General features: G+C 44.9%; 1 protein-coding gene across 1 annotated transcript in view; it reads left to right on the forward strand.

Annotated features, from left to right (window-relative positions):
* FIG4 (FIG4 phosphoinositide 5-phosphatase) overlaps window positions 1-21,172 on the forward strand; it is a 118,793-nt gene that overhangs the window by 34,148 nt on the left and 63,473 nt on the right. The window contains exons 4-10 of the mRNA XM_084775102.1: window positions 3,118-3,274; window positions 9,117-9,167; window positions 11,235-11,383; window positions 13,902-14,030; window positions 17,775-17,875; window positions 19,325-19,487; window positions 20,079-20,176. Of these exons, the coding sequence (XP_084631228.1) occupies window positions 3,118-3,274; window positions 9,117-9,167; window positions 11,235-11,383; window positions 13,902-14,030; window positions 17,775-17,875; window positions 19,325-19,487; window positions 20,079-20,176 (848 nt within the window). The remainder of the gene's footprint in view (window positions 1-3,117; window positions 3,275-9,116; window positions 9,168-11,234; window positions 11,384-13,901; window positions 14,031-17,774; window positions 17,876-19,324; window positions 19,488-20,078; window positions 20,177-21,172) is intronic.

Consider the following 21,172-nt stretch of genomic DNA (forward strand, 5'->3'; position numbering starts at 1 on the left):
TAGGCTGGAGTCTCAGACTGAAGAATTAAGTGGCAGCATTTGTGTCTGTCTGCTTTTGTTTTTAAAGCTGTGGGTGCAATGCGACCAGCCCCCATCTTCCCAGTGTCCCCGTGCCATTTCTTCTGCACCCTGTGAGCTGTATCCCCTCAAACAGCAAGCCAAAGTAAATCCTTCTCTTACGTCTTAAGTACACTATTTTTTAACTTAATAGTTACCTAGTAGTCCAGTTTTATTCTTTTAATCTGATATTTTACTATAACTTAAAATATTTATTTTTATTAATATTTTGTTATTTTTATCTATACGAGTGTTTTGTCTAACTGTATGTCTGTGCACCTGTGTGCATGCCTGGTGCCTGTGGAGGCCAGAAGAGGATGTTATTTCTCTTGGAGTTGGAGTTAAAGATGGTTCCAAGCCACTGGGAATCAAACCCAGGCCTTGGGAAGAGCAGTCAGTGCTCTGAACTGCCGAACCATCTCTCTAGTGACTAGATAGATGGCTAGACGGCCTAGAGCAGTTGTTCTCAACCTGTACACCATGACGCCCCCAGGAGTCGCATGTCAGATGTTTATATTTTTTCATAACAGTAGCAGAATTGCAGATATGGAGTAGCAACAAAACAATGTATGGTTGGGGTCACCACAACATGAGGAACTGTTTCAAAGAGCTGCAACTTTGAAAACCACTGGGCTAGAGTCTAGTCCAAAGGATTTATTTTTAAGTGTGTGTGTGCGCATACATGAAAATGCCCACAGAAGCCAGAAGAGGGAGTCTGATCCCCTGCAGTTGGAGCTGCAGGAAGTTGTAAACCATGTTTTGTGGTCTCTGATAATCAAACTTGGGTCCTCAGCAAGAACAATTAATTCTTAATTGGTGAGCCATCTTTCCAGCCCATAGGCCAACTTTTTGATGGTTATTTCCCAAGGTGTATGTGGTATATATTGCCTTAGTGACTAGTACTATTCAAAATAGAAATTCCCTTGATGACTAACTATAATAAAGTGAAGGGAAATTGCATTAAAATAGCTGTCCTTGGGTATTATGACATTGTTGGGCTGGTTGTCTTTATAGTAAATGGTGTCTATACTCCTGCAATATTGTTTTTTGTGGCACCTTGGTAATTTTTGGTTGCTCTTGACATCCTTACTTTTAGCAGTTCTCTTTGCTTAATTTTCTATTCCTCACCAAGATTTTAATACCAGAAAGCTCATTTGAATCAACTGATAGCTAGGTACTAATTTTATGCACACTGGGCAGAGGTAAAGTGTTTCCGTGTCTCTCTTATAGGTGGCATTCTTAGATCCCTGTAGTTTGAGGCCTCTTTGGCCTGAGGCTGCCCCTAGGTAGTGAAGACATCAAAAGACTCCATCACAAGTAAAATGATATGATATGTACCAAATGCAGTTATTATTCTCCTGGAGATATATTTCATATGTGCGATTTACCCATGCGAGGGAAGTTTCAGGTCAGTGAAGACTAAATAGTGAGTCAATGAAAGTCTCTGATTTTTCTAGTCTTGTCTCAGAAATACCAAAAGACACTGAAATTATAGAAAATAGCTTTGAAGAAAGACATCATGTCACTGTCAAAAGAGTGCATATGGGAAAGGTTGGCTACCTTTTATTCTAAAATATCTTCTCTGGTAACTTCCAGCATGCCAAATTTGTGGATGTTTATAAGTTTATACGAATCCAGAGCAGTATGCCTCAGCAGCATTAGCTGCTGCTTCTGCTGCTGCCGCCTCTTCCTCCTCCTCCTCCTTCTACTTCTTCTTCTCCTTCCTCCTCCTCCTCCTCTTCCTCCTCCTCCTCTTCCTCCTCCTCCTCCTCCTCCTCCTCCTCCTCCTCCTCCTCCTCCTCTTCTTCTTCTTCTTCTTCTTCTTCTTCGTTTTTCTGTGTAGCCTTGGCTATCCTGGACTCTCTTTGTACACCAGGCTGGCCTTGAACTCATGGCGGTCTGCCTGCCTCCCGAGTGCTGGGATTAAAGGCACACACCCAGTTTTCTCAGCTTCTTGTACCTAAGCACCAGCCTTCCCACAGTACTTCTTAGAGTCCCACATAATGCTGCGATGCATAACTTGTGTGTGGAGTGTGCCATGTGCGGTTTGCAGACCCCTATGCCTTGTTCAGAGTAAATTTCACAGAGCATGCATACAGATGGATTTTGTGGCAACCTCAAAGGCTCAAGTGCTTCTAAGCCCTCATTCTCAGTTATGGACTTGTGCCAGTATCAGAGCTGCTCCATTGTTCTGTGGTGACCAGCAGGAATTGTGGGGACCATGGTGAGATGATGAACACCATCACAAAATTGTTTCATCTGTCCCTGGAGCGTATGGACGGAGCAGGTGACTGGTAGCTTGCAGTCTGAGGTACAGTTCTCAGTTCTGTGTCCTTTCCTTTCCTTTGCCACCTCTTAGAGGACACTCTTTTGGTGTGTTGAAGGGGAGAGTGGCAAAAATAAACAATCAAGTAGAGTACTACTAAATCACCATTAAAGATGGGGGATGCATGGGGGCAGAAAATCCAGGGCCACAATGGAAATTACAACCAAGAGATGTGATGTGGCTGCTTTGTTTCCCAGGAGCTGTGCTCTGAGGGCCCTGGCTTCCTTGTGGGGCTCTTCATACCTCTCTGTGGGAAGGCTGCTCTCACCGAAGGCTTTCAGGGAGGAGCTGGCTGGCATAGGAACTCACTGGCTGGATGTTGTACAACTCAGTATATTTATTAGCAGACTTCTAGAAGATTCCTTTATATAGAATTGAAAGGTATTCTGTGTCTGGTAGTATACTTTCCATACATGTGACTGGGTCATGTAACTCAGGCTGGCCCCAAATTCACTGTGTAGCTGAAGGTGACGTGGAACACCTGAGCTTCCTGCTTCCATTCCAAGGGATGACATGTTAAGTGCATGCCAGGCAAGCACTCTACCAACTGAGCCACATCTCTGGCCCCACCCCCACAATATTTTTAGGTTATATAACAGCCAAAAATTTATATGGCTGTGGAGCTATAAAAACATTAAAGTAGGAAATATGCAAGGACTTTGGTAGTGATGTGTCTAAAATCATTTGCATTACTAGGTTTATGTGACATTATATTTGGTTTCTTTATTGCACAGGTTTTGTCAGATTCTTAGAAGGCTATTACATTGTGCTAATAACCAAGCGGAGGAAGATGGCAGATATTGGAGGCCATGCGATATATAAGATTGAAGATACAAATATGATTTATATACCCAATGACTCCGTCCGGATCACTCACCCCGATGAAGCTAGGTATGCCCAGGTGCTGACAAATAATAATAATAATAATAATAATAATAATAATAATAATAATAATAATAATAATAATAATAATAACAACAACAACAACAACAACAATAACAATAATAATAACAACAGCAACAATAATAATAATAATAATAATTATAATTGTAATAATTATTATTATTGTTATTTTGCTTTTTGTTGTTTGTTTTTGTTTGTTTTGTTTCTTTGTTTTTGAGACAGGGTCTCTCTGTGTAGCCTTGGCTGTCCTGGACTCATTTTGTAGACCAGGCTGGCCTCAAACTCACAGCGATCCACCTGCCTCTGCTTCCTGAGTGCTGGCATTAAAGGCATGTGCCACGACACCCGGCTTAACTTATTATTTATTTTTGACAACAACAAAACCAAAGAAATACAAATGTTTTCGAGAACTATCAAATGCTGGGTCAAAATTCCAGTTTCTGCTCGGGCCTGTAAAGGTCTTTTTGACAGTCTTGACAAGGATTGGCAGTCACTGCTAAAGCTGCCAGTTGTGGGACACAAGTATCACATAGTGTCAACATGCAAAAATGTAGGACTTTTGAAGGTGTTTACAGAGATGAACAATGATTTCTTACCTTAAATCTGGGAGGCATATTTAACCAAACAATGACACTTAGCGTCACCTATTTATTTATTTGTTGTGTGTGTTGTATGTGTGTATGTGCATATGTGTGTGGTATGCATGCATGCAGAGGCCTGACGTGGGGTGTCCTGTTGTATCATTTCTCTGCCTTTTCCCCTTAAGTCATGGCCTCTCACCAAACCCAGAGCTTGCTGTTTTTCGAGCTAGCATGGCGGCCAGCGGGCCCCCGTGATGCTGAAGTCTCCTTGGCTGTCCACCAGCTCTTGGGTCGAAGGCGCCTGCAGCCTCCCCTGGAGTTTTATGTTGGCGCACTGTCATGCTTGTTAAGCACCTCACCCACTGGGCTTTCTCTCAAGCCCTAACGTTACCTTTTAGTGTGAAGCATTGGGAAGAACACAGACTACCCTAGTAATCTTACTGAAAATGCTCCGAGCATGCAGAAGTAATCAGACGAATCCACATGCTGAGACCTTTTGCAAGACACGGTCTCGCATGCCCTTTAAAAATGTGCAAGTCATCTAGGGAAAAAAAGAGAGGTTTTTGTAGATTTTAGAATCAAAGTGACAGCCTGTGAATTTCACTTAGATTCTTGGTGAAGACTTGTGCGCATATGCACACACATACACAGAGCTATGAGGGACTTTATTGGGACAGTTTTAGGAAGCATATGGGACTATAAACTAAGGGTGCTAAATTAATAAATTAAACTTAGACTCCTTGATACAAATTAAGAATCACTTGTGAGAAGTGTTTGGGGCCAGAAGTGTTTCATCCTTTGTCACTTTTGGAATATACATGAAAACACAACAAAGTATCTCAGGAACGGGACTCAAGTCTGAACACAGAATTCAGTCATGTGGTTCATGCACCTTGTCAGATCCATGGCCTGAAGATGGTGCTGTGCAGTAGCCAGTGCACCCATGCTTTGACTGTGATGTGTCATTAGAGACAGGCTCTGGATTTCCCATGGTGGCATCACATCAGTGCCCAAGACACCCGCAGATCTCAGATTTGCATATTAGGGTTTTTTCAGTTAAGCGACTTAGAAAAACAGAGTTTGCATGTGTCTAAGCAGAGGAGTCAGTGGTGAATTTAGAAGAAGGTCATGTTAGTTTTCAATGTACTCTCCTTATTCCCTGATTTTCTGTAGATCTGAAATCTTTTAGAGGTTTGGTGAAATTATTGGAGATCTGAGAATGTGAGGAAAGCTACTATCAATTGATAGATTTAAAGTTAGAAGGGTTCATTTGATGTCATGCTATGAAAATTAAAACGACACCAAGGTGCATATATTTTTATGGCTGGTAATAGTTTAGGATTTAGCTATACTATGTTATATTGTTTAATATAGTGGTTTAATAATCTTAAAAATGAAATTATCTTATGATTAATACTGTGTGGCGTGTAGGCATTATCTACAAGACAATACAATTATATCAGTAGCTTGTTATGAAGGAGGAATGAAATAGTATTTCCTAATATAATTACAGAGATATGTGATCCAATAATACAATAAGTAAGAATATTTGCAAAACTTTCAGGAAATAAAATGCAATACTATTAAATATTTCACATTTTTGGTAGGTAGTTGCTATCGCTGCACTGCATACTTATATGGACAGTAGGACAGTTACCTGGACAGTTTACTACTCTAAGGCGATGTTGAGGACACGTATGAGTGTCTTCATAGAACCAGTGATGTATGTGGCAAATTCCCAGGTCTTTGGGATTAAATCTTAGCAATGATGCTTACAGCAGCATTGAAAGGTGTTTATTAAAAGCCTATAATCAAATTTTCTTACAAGTGGAACTTTAAAAGCCTTGCCTTTAATTAAGGTAAGGAGCTATCAAGGAATATGCTGTCATAACTAACAGTCGGCATTGCATTTAGAACCCTAGCTGATGCATTGCCAATAGACTAGATCAGAAAAATAAGGAACTAAGCCCCAGAGGAGGCTGACACTACTAAGAATGCAAGTGCGAGCATGCAGCAAGGCGACCGAAGGAAAATGATCAGTGGGGAAGAACCAGAAATGTTTCTACCCATGGGCAGCATGTTAGTTGGCATTCTTGGGAGAAGCAGGACTTGCAGGGTGAATCTCTACATAGAGGAAAGGGAGGTTATTAGAGTGACTTCTTACAGATGTGGTCCAATCCAGCAAAGCTGCCTGTGAGTGGAAAGCCTAAGCATCCAGTAGATGCTCGGTCCGTGAGGCTGGATGTCTCAGCTGGTCCTCAGTGTCCGCTGGAATCCTGAGGAAGTGGACTCCAACACCAGGGAAGCCTACAAGGGGTGGACCCTGTAGGGAGGCGATAGCCAGCAGGCAAAGAGCAAGAGCTTCCTCCTTCCATGTCCTTATTTAGGCTTCCAGCAGAAGGTGTGGCCCTCAAGACCTAGATGAAAGGCCTCTCTTCCTACCTCAAAGATCCAGATTAGCAAACCTCCCCCACCCCCCAACACACACACACAGGTGTGCCCTCCATTGTCTGGGCTTAGCTAATGGCAGATGTAGCTGTGCTGAGAACTAAGGACAGCCATCACAGGCAGTAACCAAAAGAAAAATGAACGATGCCGTTCACAACAGCATAGCACGGTACCTGGGAGAAGTACATAAAACACAATGCTGAAAATATAGAACAGTCCTAGAAGATTTTTTTTAAAGCCCTAAATAATTGGAAGGTTATGCACTTGTTCACGGGTGGGCTGGCTTTTGACCGTAAGGTTAGTTTTCTTTAGAAATGAGAGATGTAATGCAACTGAACTCCAAATCGTAAGTTGATTTCAGAAGAAAGTGAAATGTAACAAACTTACTTGCAGCTGGAGAGAGGGGTCCACAGCGAGGCACACTTTGCTCGCTGCCTTTGGAGAGGGCCCAGGTTCAGTTCCCAGTCCCTGCATCAGCAGCTCACAGCTGCCGGGCAATCAAGTGCCCACTCTGGTGCTCACGTGCACACAACCACAACATGTGCTTCAATACAATTTAAAAGTAAAACAAGGCTTTCAAATTCACATAGAAAATCAAAAGTTGGTCTTAGTTTGGACAAATATAAAACAAAACAAAACAAAACAAAACAAAAAGGGCGAAGAGGAGGCTGGAGAGATCTGTTAATCTAAATTCAGGGAATTGCATACCATCTTCTGGGCCCCCTGCACCAGGCATGTATTTATGCACATGCAGGCAAAACACCCATATCCATAAAATAAAAATAAATGTTAAAAAAGAAGGGGGAAGTCTAAGCAGATGTAGCACTCAAAGTAATTGAGAGGAAGAGACAGCGATCTGTGGTGAGACTGCTGGTTATTGATGAGGGCACTGGCATTGATCGGGACAAACGAGAAAGCCCGGGAAACGACCCACTTTCCATAGGAAACAGGGACCCCACAGACATAGCGCCGTGAACCCGCCTGCTGTGGAGAAGACAGACCCAAGTTTTGTTGGTTTTCCACTTGACAGAATGGAATTAGATTCTAATCTCTGGTAAGACCGGGGACGCAATTTCAGAAATACAGAGATAGTTTTAGGAAAACAGCTTTATGATCCCGTCGTGGAGGAAGATTTCATAAATAAAACACCGCACAAGGCAGAAGGAGAGCGGTGATGGATGTAAATACTTTCAAAATCAAAAGTGTCTTTACAGTCTAGGCTGCTCAGGAGGCAGCGGTCACATAGACAGAGTACCTAACTACCTAACGCCTAACACCTTCCGAAGGGTTTCTCTGACCAGCCCTGAGAAGTGCTGCGGACGGAGCAGCAGGCAGCAGGCAGGGGAGAAGCCTTGCTAGTGATCAGATCTAACAGGGACTCTTTCCTTCTCATGAGTGTCGGGTGGGGAGTGGTTAAAGGCATCTGCTGTCATCAAGTGCTAGCAGCAATGTGGGGAACGCGGTTATATCTTACGCCATGAGTGTCAGTGAGTCTATACACCAGGAGCTGGAGTTACACTCTTTTAACCCTTAGCAAACACAGGCTTTTCATGTTACAGTAAAACTGAAAATGTACGTTGTCTACCCCAGTGGCTCAGACTCTGTGCAAGGGCCTCAGGTGGACAAGAAGACGCAGCATCCCTGGCTGCACTGTACTTTTATCTGTTTAGGTTCCTCCTGTGACCCCCTCCCCCCACAGTGTCTCCCTCTGGAGCCTAGGCTGGCCTTACACTCAGGGTGAGCTTCCTGCCTCGGCTTCCCAAATGCTAGGACCACAGGTGTAACCTCCCACACCCAGCTGCCTGGTCTAGTTGAGAGACGCAGAAATACAACACAGCCTATAGGATGTGAAGGCTGAGCAAACCGTTCAACAAGTTAAATCCTTAGCTTTGGTGCAGCTGCGTTCAGACAGGGAGCAGAGAGCTGCAGAAGAGCATGCGGGGTTCGAGGCGTCCCCCTGGAGATGCCTGCAGAAGAGCATGCGGGGTTCGAGGCGTCCCCCTGGAGATGCCTGCAGAAGAGCATGCAGGGTTCGAGGCGTCCCCGTGGAGATGCCTGCAGAAGAGCATGCAGGGTTCGAGGCGTCCCCCTGGAGATGCCTGCAGAAGAGCATGCGGGGTTCGAGGCGTCCCCCTGGAGATGCCTGCAGAAGAGCATGCGGGGTTCGAGGCGTCCCCGTGGAGATGCCTGCAGAAGAGCATGCGGGGTTCGAGGCGTCCCCCTGGAGATGCCTGTAGTGTCCCAGTGGAGGCACCGCGCAGGATGCGAGCAGTACCAAGAAAGTTTCGTCTGGAGAGGGAACAGGGCTTGTGAAGCTAAAGAGAATTTTAACTTTGGAAAGTATGTTTTTGTTACTTATCTACGTTTGAATGTGAAACAAATATGAGAAACTGTGAACGGATGTTCTTCCTGAGTGGACTGGTATTTTATTCTATCCTCCTCTGTTTCCATGTTAAAAATCTTTCCAACTTAAAGTTAGGGTAACCCACAGCATCTTGTTTGCTTTTGTAAGTACGCTTTCTCCATCCTCTGAGGACCTGTAAATCTAACAGCAACAACTGCTGTCTTTACTCCCCACCCCCACACCCCGCCCATTTGGGAGCGCAGTCACTACATACTGAGGTGCAGTTCCAGGTAGGTAGGTGTCTGAGGGACAGCTGGCAGATGCACACCCGTGCCGCAGGTGGCTGGAACTGCTCAGCTCAGCGAGCACACTGACTAATGTAAGGTTAGCCTGACTGTGTGTTAAAGCCATGAGAAGCAATAGTTCATGCTTGTAACATGCTTTAATGTTTTTTTAGGTACCTAAGGATATTTCAAAATGTGGATCTCTCTAGCAATTTTTATTTTAGGTAAGTTTGAGCCAAATTTTACTTCTGTCACCTTAATTTTATTAGATTATAGAAAGAAAATCGGGAATTAATCAATAGCTAGATTATTTCATCTAAATTCATTAAGCTCTAGGACTTTCTTCTCTTTAATAACCCGATTCTTGAAAATTTGAATGGATAAGTTCAAAAGCACTTACTGTCACTATAAAAATCACCTTCCTTTCAGGAAGAAATTAGTACAATTTAAAGAAATAATCTCATTTTGTAATTTCGAATGATCAAAATGAGATTGCATTAGTCCTAGGGCAGACTTGTAGCGGTGCCACCGTCCAGTGCCAGTTAATGGGCTGGCAAAATTAAGTGAAAATTAAGTAGAAATAGGAAACGTATTTTGGTCCCGGTGTGTTGCTGGTGGCATTGTGAACTAATAGTTTGGTGGGATGAATGTAGCATTAAGCAGATGTGAAAATGCATCCTGAGAATACATTTGGGAGATAAAATAGAAATCTCTTTTGGTACAGAGACATTTGTGGAGACCTATATGACATAGTCAGGAAAGAGACAAACTAAGCACATGGTAGACCATTATGATACAGTGTTAAGATGGTGGTGTGACCCATTTGTGGGCCGGGTAGAAACAGGTGTTGTGATAGATGGAGGGTTCCGTCTGCTGTAGTGTCCAGACTGAAAAATAGGACACAACATAGCATTCAACAATAAAGACCTGAGTTGGGCCTGAGAGAGGGCGCCACATTGGTGTTGTGTATGGACCAGGTGGTTTGCATTTTTTAAAGATTTCTCTTTACTTGTTAATTTATTTATAAGAGAAACACAAGCATATAATGTAAAGGCAAAATTATTAAATCATAGAACAAGGGGTTCTCAGTGAAGCACTTTTTATCCACGTGTGTTTGGGGCCCTATATGTCCATGAGTTTGTCTTTATCGTCTACTTTTCATGGGCTTGTGTCATTTTATGCTTGTGGCATCTGTGAGGTGATGCTGAAGCGTGGGGGACACTGTTGCATTGGGGTCCTATGCATTCTTTCTGTCCATTGTTTGATTTATTTATTTATCCATTCATCCATCCATTCATTTATTCACTTTACATCACAACCATAGCTCCCTCTCCGCTCCTAGTCTTCCTTCCCTCCCCTCCCCCTCCCATAGTCCCCAGAAAAGGGGAGTCCCCCAAGCACCCACCTCTGCTCATCAAGTCACATGAGGACTGAGTTTGTCCTCTACCCCTGTGGCCTGGCCCAACCCAAGTCCCACCCCATGGGAGAGAGCCAACCCCTGACACTGTTACTGATGCTCTGCTGGGCTTGCAGACAGGAGCCTAGCAGAGCTGTCCTCTGAGAGGCTCCACCCAGCAGTAGTTCAAAACACGTGTTGAGACTCACAACCAAACACTTGGCAAAACGGAGGGAGTCTAAGGGGAGAGAAGGACCTGGAGGTAACAAGGGCTCCACAAGAAGACCAGAGCCAACTAACCAGGGACCAGAAGGTTCTGTGCATCTGAAGCACCAACCAAGGACCATGCCTGGACTGGACCTAGATCCTCTACATAGACGTAGCTGAAGGGCAGCTCAGGCTTCATGTGGGTTCACTAGTAAGGGGAGCAGGGCAATCTCTGACATGGACTCTGTGGCTTGCTTTTTGATCTCGTGTCATTCTTGGCTATACTGAAGTCTGATTAAGTCATTCTTCAAGTTAAAATACATATGCTGAGGTTGCAGGCCTGTACTGCCATGCCCTAGCCTGCACACGCTGAGGTCGCAGGCCTGTACCGCCATCCCCCAGCCTGCACACACTGAGGTTGCAGGCCTGCACCACCTGCATGCATGCATATGACCCACACCACAATTGTTATTTCTAATGCAAATGTGTACGTTGGGTGGTGAGGTTTTCTTTTAATTTCCAATCATGTTTGTACTTGGTTGTGCTTTGCAATGTTCATTTAACAGCGTCGCTTCGAGTGAAATAACAGGTGCAAAGTAATTTAGCTGACAGATTGTAATTCCCTGTGGGAGCCAACACCGTGAGATGTCTCTGCTTCTGTATCTCTTACGTCTGGTTCTCTTCTCAGCTATAGCTATGATTTGTCCCACTCGCTTCAGTACAATCTTACCGTGCTGCGAATGCCCCTGGAGATGCTGAAGTCAGAGACATCCAGGACGCGCCAGGAGAGCTTTGACATCTTTGAGGATGAAGGATTGATTACACAGGGTGGCAGCGGTATGTGATTCCTACACCCTTCGTGTGTGCTAACGTGGCACCTCATTAAATTCCCTCACATGCCTCTTCCCGTTGTCCCTGGGTGGCCTTTATCTTTTCGGGTTGTTCTACTTGACCAATGTATTTTTAAATCCATCATTGATCACCATGTGATTTTATTTATAGGCCAGTCAGAAATTATATGTTGTCAGTTTCTAGGGATTGTTCATAGGCATTTTGACGGAGCACACTGAGATCTAGACTTTGGGTGACAGTTTATGGAGAATTTCTTTTGAATACTGTAGAGTGTATACCATTGTATTTTCATTCATTGAGATTGGTCAATTATGAGTCAAGTTTAGGACAAAAGTTACCACAGGTTGCCTACTATGTGCTGGACACTTACATATGATATTCTGAGTCACATAAAATCTCTTCTGGGGAAGTACAAGTAAGCTGTACAGAAATAAAGACCAAGTAGGAAACCGAGGCCCAGAGGTGCTGATCCAAGGGTCAGTACTCAGGAGTGTCAGTGCAGCAAGTCAGAGGCCATTGATACTGTGACTGGTCTCAGCCTGACGTGTCAGTTGGCCACAGGCGGATCTTCTTGCCTGGCACCATCGGGCTGTTGCCAGACCACAGTACGATCAGCCTAAGAGGGACTAAGCCAGACCCCCCAGTGTGCTCTTGCCCCTTTGTCAGTACCTTTATTGCCAGATTTAGGGGTTTGGAAAGTCTCTTGGTGCCGAAGCTCTGCGGCACAGCACTTTAAAGACAAGACCTACACATGTATCCATGTCGGAAGGAGTTGGAGCATTGGCCCTTTTGCAGAGCTTAGCACTATTTTCCAGACACTATAAGACAACTGTTTTTTATTTACACTTTCTCTTAATTATTTTAGTTTAATGTTTTGTCCTGCACAAGCAAAATTTATTCCAGTTCATATGTCTGGACTATGGTCAGGCCCTGCCCAGCTCCAAAGCATTGCGAATGTGGATATGACTGGGGGTTGTGGCAGTGGAAAGCTAAGGAGCATCTAGAAAGACACCAAATGATGTCAGGACAAGGTGGAATCACCTTATCCATTTCAATACCAAGTCACTTGGAGAATGTGATGACCCCCGCGCCCCGCTCCCCCTGCACAGAGTGCGCCTTGATCTCTCTGGTCCCTTGCAAGGTCTCACCAGGATGACCTTGAACTTCACCTCCTATCTTCTCCTCCCCCAAACAGAAATTAGAGGCATGGACCAGACCATGTCTAGTGTAGGTTGTTCTGGGGACTGAACCCAGTGCCTCCTGTGTGCCAGGCAGGCATGCTACCAGTGAGATACACCGAGTGCATCCATGTTCTCTCGAGTGATGCACTGAAAGGCCAGAAGACACTTAAGTTTTGTTTGTTTTATGTTTATGTGTGAGCTTGGTGCCCATGGAGGCTTGAAGAGGACATTAGATCTCCTGAAACTGGAGTTACAGATTATCGCCAGCTCTTGTGTGGTACTGAGAATCAAACCTGGGTCCTTCACAGGAGTAACAAGAGCTCTTAGCTACTGAGTCTCCTCAGCCTCTAGTTTCTATAAATTAAACTGCAATGTTTTCAACCTAAATAAATACCAAGATCATGGTTTTTTTTACATATTTATTATTTATTTATGTTATGTGTCTGGGTGTTTTGTTTATATGTATGTAGGCACATCAGAAAAGGGACTCAGATCTAGTGGGACTACAGTTTTAGGTGGTTGTGAGCCACCATATGGTTGCTGGGAATTGAACCCAGGACCTCTAGAAGAGCAGCCAGTGCTCTTAACCACTGAGCCATCTCTCCAGGCCCCGACTCCATCACATTTTGAAGGGAAAAGAATGGAATTACCTGACTGCTGGCATCCAGAGCTTTTAAGTCACCAGTATATAAATATGCTCATTTCACATGGTTCACTTTATGTAAGTCTTGTGACACGCATTGCCATTTAGTAATAAATTCATCTTCATGTGTCAATATGTTTGCTGATTTCTCCACATGAAAAAGCCTTGACAGAATGGCTAATGCCACATGGGGCGAGGAGCAGTGCACGCCTTGTCCTAACCCCTCCCCTGCTTTGCCTAAGTATCTCATCCATCCGCACAGCAGCTGCCTGCTGCATGCACAGGTGGGCAGAGGCGCCAGGTAGTAAGGAGCGCTCTGGACCCTCCCTGTCATGCTGTGAGGAGGTGGCACTGGAAGCGCTGTGACCTCAAACTGTGGTCCATGCAGCCCACTCTGCCACATTTGTCTTCATTCATGCGCCTGCCATCATAGCCTTCATTTGACTCCCATTTTCTTTTGATTTAAAAACTCTGCTCAGTCAGAGAACTCATTTCTTCCTTGCCTTTGAAGGACACAGCGCGGTGCCCTGCGTGCTGGTGCTCATGGTAGATCGTCACTGAAAGTGGTAATGCTGGCCAGGGTCGTGTCCTGACATTAAAAACAAAAGTGGAGGAACTAGGAAATGTGCAGGTGTCAGTCAGTGTCCTTATCTTTCTGTTACCAACTTCTGTTTTTCAGGTGTATTTGGGATCTCTAGTGAGCCCTATATGAAGTACGTATGGAATGGTGAACTTCTGGATATAATTAAAAACACAGTGCATCGTGACTGGTTGCTGTATATTATTCACGGCTTCTGTGGGCAGTCAAGTATCCTTCCTATAAACACTTAAGATGCACATGTTGTGCTGTGCCAACATGTAGACAGGTCATACATTGTAAGATTATAATCATTGCTGTCTCCCTGTCCTAGTTAGGGCTACTATTGCGATGATGAAACACCGTGACCAAACCCACGCGGGGAGCAAAGCGCTTATCTGGCTCACACTTCCACAGCACTGTTCATCGCTGAAGGAAGTCAGGACAGGAACTCAGGCAGGGCAGGAACCTGGAGGCAGGAGCTGATGCAGAGGCCATGGAGGGTGCTGCTTACTGGCTTGCTTTTTATGGCCTCCTCAGCTGGTGGAAGGTAGTGCCCGGGGGGGCCCCACCCACCATGGGCTGTGCCCTTCCCGACTCAATCACTAATCAAGAAATATCTTACAGGCATTTTTTTCAATCAAGGTTCCCATCTCTCAAATCCCGCTAGCCTGTGTCATGTTGACGTAAAACTAGCCAGCACAGTACCCCAACAGGAAAATTTACCATATAAGTAGAAATGCAGTGAGGAGTGCAGACTTTGGAGAGACCTGTGTTAGGAGCACTGAGAGATTATAAACACCAAGTCTGAAAGTCCCACGCGCATAGTACGCTTACGATAGCCGGTGAGGATCGTACATGTGGGAGAAGGAATGGCGTGCCTGTCGAGTGGCGAGAGCATGGCAGGCTCACGAGAACAGAGCTCGGCCACTAACATGAACAAGGCCCTAACAGTGAGTATAGAGGGAGGTCCCAGGCTGGACAAGCACCACAGGGAGAGACTGGGAAGACACAGGCACTTTCTTGTGGTTTGTATGACTCCAGGGAGACGGGATGACTCGGGAAAGAGAGGAATGCCGAGGAGACCGGATGACACGGGAAAGAGAGGAATGCCGAGGAGACCGGATGACACGGGAAAGAGAGGAATGCCGAGGAGACGGGATGACACGGGAAAGAGAGGAATGCCGAGGAGACGGGATGACTCGGGAAAGAGAGGAATGCCGAGGAGACGGGATGACTCGGGAAAGAGAGGAATGCCGAGGAGACGGGATGACTCGGGAAAGAGAGGAATGCCGAGGAGACGGGATGACTCGGGAAAGAGAGGAATGCCGAGGAGACGGGATGACTCGGGAAAGAGAGGAATGCCGAGGAGACGGGATGATACGGGAAAGAGAGGAATGCCGAGGAGACGGGATGACACGGGAAAGAGAGGAATGCCAAGGAGACGGGATGACTCGGGAAAGAGAGGAATGCCAAGGAGACGGGATGACACGGGAAAGAGAGGAATGCCGAGGAGGCGGGAAAGGAGAGTGGGAGTCGATTGCCTCAGTAGTCAGGTTGCCACTCACCACATCGCCTTACTCAGGCTAAGGTCGTGGCATTTGGTTCCAGAACTCTTGAGAACTTAGCTCAGGAAGGTGACAGGTACACCGTAGTCCAGGAGGCTTGAGTTGGCAGCCATTTTCCAGCTACATGAAGTACACATGGGACGAGGGTTAGGAATCACATGGGAAAAGGGTGCGGTAGTAGTTGAGGCTCGGTGAAGCGGGGACCTGGGTCGGAAGGGAATGTAATGGAACTCTGTGTGCTGGCCCTTGAGGTAGGCCGATGAGCTCAGAAGACGACCTGGCTCTGCCCCTGTGGGCGAAACCTTTCACCATCGTGCTGTGAGGAGGAGGAGGAGGAGGAGGAGGACAGGCATGGTATCTATCTAGCACCAGTTCATTTTTCTTGTCACTCTTTGAGACAGCAGAGGGCATTGGTGAATCTGTTCTTTCTTTTCTTTTCTTTCTTTTTTCTTTTTTTTTTTTTTTTGAATAATATGGAGATTTTTCTTTTCTTTCTTTCTTTTTTTTTATTAATTTATTCTTGTTACATCTCAATGGTTATCCCATCCCTTGTATCCTCCCATTCTTCCCTCCTTCCCATTTTCCCCTTATTCCCCTCCCCTATGACTGTTCCTGAGGGGGATTTCCTCCCCCTGTATATGCTCATAGGGTATCAAGTCTCTTCTTTCTTAATACTTTCCCCGTTACATTTTAGGCTTTTGAAAGCTTACAGCAAAATCTTTTTTTAAAGTTTAAAAATTAATGAATGCACTTTGCATCCCAATGGTAGCCCAATGTAGCCCTTCCCCATGCCCCCCCTCCCGGTATTGCTTAGAAAAGAGGAGCCCCCACCCACCTACCCAACCCAGCTCATCAAGTGTCATCAGGACCTAGCATGTCCTCTTCCGCTGTGGCCTGGCGAGGCAGCCCCACCAAAGCGGAGTGATCAAAGAGCAGGTGACGGACTCCATGTCAGGGACAGCAAAATCTTTAAAGGACCTTTTTTGGGGGGGGTATTAAGTGGGTGATTCAGTCATCATGCCTTCTAAAACTCTCCCGAGCATTTGGGAGGGGACAACTGAGGAAGAGCTTCAGTACTGCTTTCTCTGTGCAGAGCATGGGGAGGGGAGGTTGGGTGTGGCAGGCATAGGCACTGTGAAGCAGAAGTGGGTGGTGGGGACACCTGGCTCTCTACTTTATACTCACTTCACCCACCTGACTGAGTCTTGAGTCACTTAGGTCTCTTTCCCAAAACACAATCTTCCTGGGTAGAGTGCAGGTTTTTGCCACCAAAGATACAGAAGAGAATGTGTTACAGCATCTAATGACCATTTCTAAAGTGTGGTTCTAGCTTGGTTTGCATTTCCGGGAGCGAGCTCAGGTCCTGGCATATAGTAATTCTAATAAATGTTTGTTTTTAAAATAGTAAACAGCATCGTAGATTATCATTTTAAAGCTCATTAGTTGAAATAACGAGTCTGGGCTCTCGGGGATCAGGCATTTAATGAATCCTGAAAGCCTGTGTGGTGACAGGAATAATTGCTGTTTATTAAGCACTTACTACAGTCTAGGCAGCAGAACTTTTACACCAATTACGTCAGCTCACCCTCCCAGCAACCCAGAAGGTTAATGATTGTTTCATCCAGAAAGCTTACCGAGTTTGGATTTATTAGAGTTTTAGAATATTTGCCTAAACCTCAGATAACTTGAAGGTGGGATTCGAGTTTGTTCATGTTTCATATACACCTTAAGCATTGGGGGACTGAAGGCATTTATACGATGAGATAGTTTTAAGTACCTATGTTTTGGTTGACCCATAAGACGAGGTCAGGTGTAGACTTTTACTGTTTGGGGTCAGAAATTTCAGACTTCAAGGCATTTTTTTTTTTAATTTTTAGACCACGATTGTTCAACCTATAGCTGCTTTTGATTTATTTTTCAGTAGGTGAGATTATAATTCAGAAAACAAAGTAAAATGACATAAGTAAGCAGTATATTGACTGAGCAGTTCACGATGCCACATTCAGGGTTTGGTCTCTGGATTGCTTTTACAGTCTTGTACCCACTCCTTCCCTCAGTATTAACAACTTTTTCCTAACTTACATTTAACGTTAAAGGACGTATGGCTCCAGTGAGTAAGGCAGCTCGGCTGCTCTTCTTACTTGTTACAAGGAGAGGCGTGATGGAGTAGCCTGTATATTTCCTCGGAGAGTCATAGAAACCACCGCTTGAGCATGTTAGGTGTTGCCATCAAACCTGGGCAGTCTAGGGAACCATCAGGCCCATGTGACTACGTTCTCAGCCGAGCATTTAATGTGCTAAGGCTATAGGACAAGAAGTATTAAGTGCATGAAGGGTAATGGTTCTTGTAGCTTTCTGTGCCAATCACGATGCTGAGATGCTGAAAGACTTTAACTCGGCTCCCAAGAGCTTCTGATCTATGGACGGCCAGTGTACGTGACTCTGATAGCCAGAAGATCCAGTAAGTTTGCTGGGACTCGCTTTCTCAAGAGAGGTGCAAACTGTGAGGTAAGATGGCAGACCACATTTCCGCCCTGTTTCAGCCTCTCACCTCAGCTTTGCTGCCAGTGATGAAGCGGTGGGCTTCTAAGTAACTTCTTAACATCCTGATGTATTTTGTTTGTATGTGTGCATACATGCATGTGTGAATGCAGGTGCACACATGTACACGTGTTAAGGAGGTCAGAGGACAACTTGTAGCAGTCAGTTCTGCCCTTCCATCATATGAGTTCCAGGGATGGGACTCAGGTTGCCAGGCTTGGCAGCAGGTGCCTTTATTCATTGAGCCATCCACAAGCCCTCATCTGTGGTATTTTATTTATTTATTAAGTAGACAGTATTTTGCCTGCATGTATATGTGTACGCCAGAAGAGGGCACCAGATCTCATCATAGATGGTTGTGAGCCACCATGTGGTTGTTGGGAATTGAACTCAGGATCTTTGGAAGAGCAGGTAGTGCTTTTAACCTCTGAGCCACTGCTCCAGCCTGTCTGTGGTATTTTAAAAGTGGAGATTTTTCCTTCCTTCCTTCCTTCCTTTCTTCCTTCCTTCCTTCCTTTCTTTTTTTAGTTTGTGATATTATCAGAGAATAAATAATTCTCCAGAGTATGAAACTCCTAAGGAAAAATGACCAGTCTTCAAACATTTTGAGCTGTAAAGTATCTTAGAAAGAGGTGTGCAATTTTGAAATGTCCACCATTTTGGAGGGCAAGCCGTATCGAAATACTTGGAAAATGTTGAGACGAAATAGCCAGGCACCCACTAGGAGTGAGGAGAGGGCACTGTAGGAAGTGCATCCACTGCAGGAGGGCAAACACAGCATGTGCTCTGTCTGCTCTGCCGTGGACGCCCGAGTCTTGCCTGGGATCCCATAGACAGACTGAGGCATTGGGCCCTGATCCTGCATCTAAATAGTCACACTGTTCTTAAACTCACATCAGCACTTCAAGTCATTTTATTTGGTACCTTAAGAACTAGAAGTTTGTGACTACGTTGTCTGCTTTTGGATATTGAAAGGATAACCAGTGCCTCCCAAAATATCCTTTATCATGACCTTATGTAAGTCACGTTACCTCCAGAGCTTCCCATGTCTCCCCTTAAATCCTGCAGACCACCAGTATTATTCATACCTTCTTTTTGGTCTTCAGAATTGAAATTTTTCCATTTTCGTGTTCTTTTACTTCTGTATAATGTCACACAATTGTTTTTCTTTCCTCTGCCATCCTGCCATTTATATTGGTCAAGCTGCTGTTTGCTATTTGTGTTGAATAATTCATTTTTTTCCTAGTCTGTTCTATGCTATTAATTGCTTCTCCTTATCATGTTTTTATGGTTCTGTTTTTCCAGTGTGCGCTCTGAATATTGATGCTAGGAGTTATACTTTCATCATGTATTTGAATCTTTTCATTTAAAAGTTCTAAGAGCATAAACCATCTTCATCTGCTCCTTCCTTTCCAGGGCGATGTTGCGAATGAGGTGGAGACTGAGCAGATCCTCTGTGATGCTTCTGTGATGTCCTTTACCGCAGGCAGTTACTCTTCCTATGTACAAGTTAGAGGATCGGTTCCCTTATACTGGTCCCAGGACATCTCAACTATGCTGCCGAAACCGCCGATTACACGTGCGTGAGCCGGCCTGCCAGGAGGTTTTTTGTTTGTTTGTTTTTGTTTTTGCCTGCTGTCACTCAAGATGATGATTGTTGACACAGAACTCTAATAAGGGGTTGGGCGTGGAGAGATTTTGGTCTTTTGAGCAAGATTATATGGGAGAGTAACTTCTCTTAGCTTTCTGTGGTGAATCTATCCTTAATTTTAACTAATAGTAAACTGTGTGCTATTGTGCTTTAGAAATAGCAGTTATGGGGCTGAAGAGATGGCTCAGTGGTTAAGAGTACCACCTGCTCTTCCAAAGGTCCTGGGTTCAATTCCCAGCAACCACACGGTGGATCATAATTATCTGTAATGTGATATGGCACCCTCTTCTGGTTTGCAGGAGTACATGCAAGCAGAGGACTGTATACATAGTAATAAATAAATAAATCTTAAAAAAAAAAAAAAGAAATAGCAGTTATTCAGATGTAATACTGAGTGAGTGTCCAGTGAACTCCTTGAGAGTGCTACATTAGTTGAATTGTATTTCTTTTCAATGTGTTACAAGCCCTACACGTCTTCTGCTTCTGCCTTACAGCCCCATTCACCTTTTGTCTTCTCAGTGGACCAGGCAGATCCCTTCGCACATGTGGCTGCTCTTCACTTTGATCAGATGCTCCAGAGGTTTGGCTCCCCCATCATCATCTTGAATTTAGTGAAGGTATGACATGCTCGTCAAATACTCTGGGCCACCTTTCCTCACACAAAAGGCATTGGCCAGCTCTCTGTTGCCTTGATAAGAGAGAGGGGATTGGGGAGGGAGGAGGGGGGAAGGAGCGAGGGAGAGAGAGAGAGACAGACAGACAGAGATAGAGACAGAGGAAAGGAGGGAGGGAGAGAAAGGTGTCTGCTGTGCTAGCATGCTACCTCTGAGCTACCGTTCTTCAGACTCTGATCCCATGTGGCTTCTTCTTGGCTTGCCTTGGGGAACCAATAGTACATCTCTCTCTGAAAGAGGAGAGTGGTTTGGCCCACCATGCTCCTGATTCCCTTGTTTGCGCTTGGTCTGCATTAAATTCCTTAGTCCTGCAACAACGTAAGGAGAATGCAGATCAAACTGTTACCCTTCACCTAGACATAGCCCACTCCCTTGACAGTCTGTGAGAACCTCAAGCCAATGTGTGGCCATAGGACCAGGAGGCTTCACTCAGAAATGTGGCTCAGGAACCAGGTGGAGCTCGGGCGAGAAGCTCGGGCAAGGCACTGTACCTGTCTCTCAGCCTCTCCATCAGAGTACACTGTCTAGTCCTTACAGCATATGCATGTAAATAGATGTGCAGGTCAGAGGCCTAGGGTAGAGGGCAAGATCACCCCAACAATTTATGTAATCTATTGTATCCAAGAGAATTGAAGGAACCCCAGCCAGTGGCTAAGAAGACCTCCAGAACATCAATAGAAAGGTTTTTCTGTGTTATGTCTGCGGCAGCGTACATGAGGTTGGTTAACAAATGTCAGTTCAGTGAATAAACCAAGGAATCCGTGTCCATTTAGCTACCTAGCTAGTGCTTTTGACAGTTTTAAATGTATCAAGGTAATCGGACAAGCAAGTCCTGCCCGTGCGAAGCCACCAGCGCAAGGGAGGCAATGTTGAAGTAAAGGAAGCTGCCAATCAAAAAGAAAGGAGAAGTATTCAATCTGAAGTAAAGGGCAACGCGCA

This window comes from Acomys minous (assembly GCF_964271855.1).
Source record: "Acomys minous genome assembly, chromosome: 3".
In the NCBI taxonomy this organism is placed as follows: domain Eukaryota; kingdom Metazoa; phylum Chordata; class Mammalia; order Rodentia; family Muridae; genus Acomys; species Acomys minous.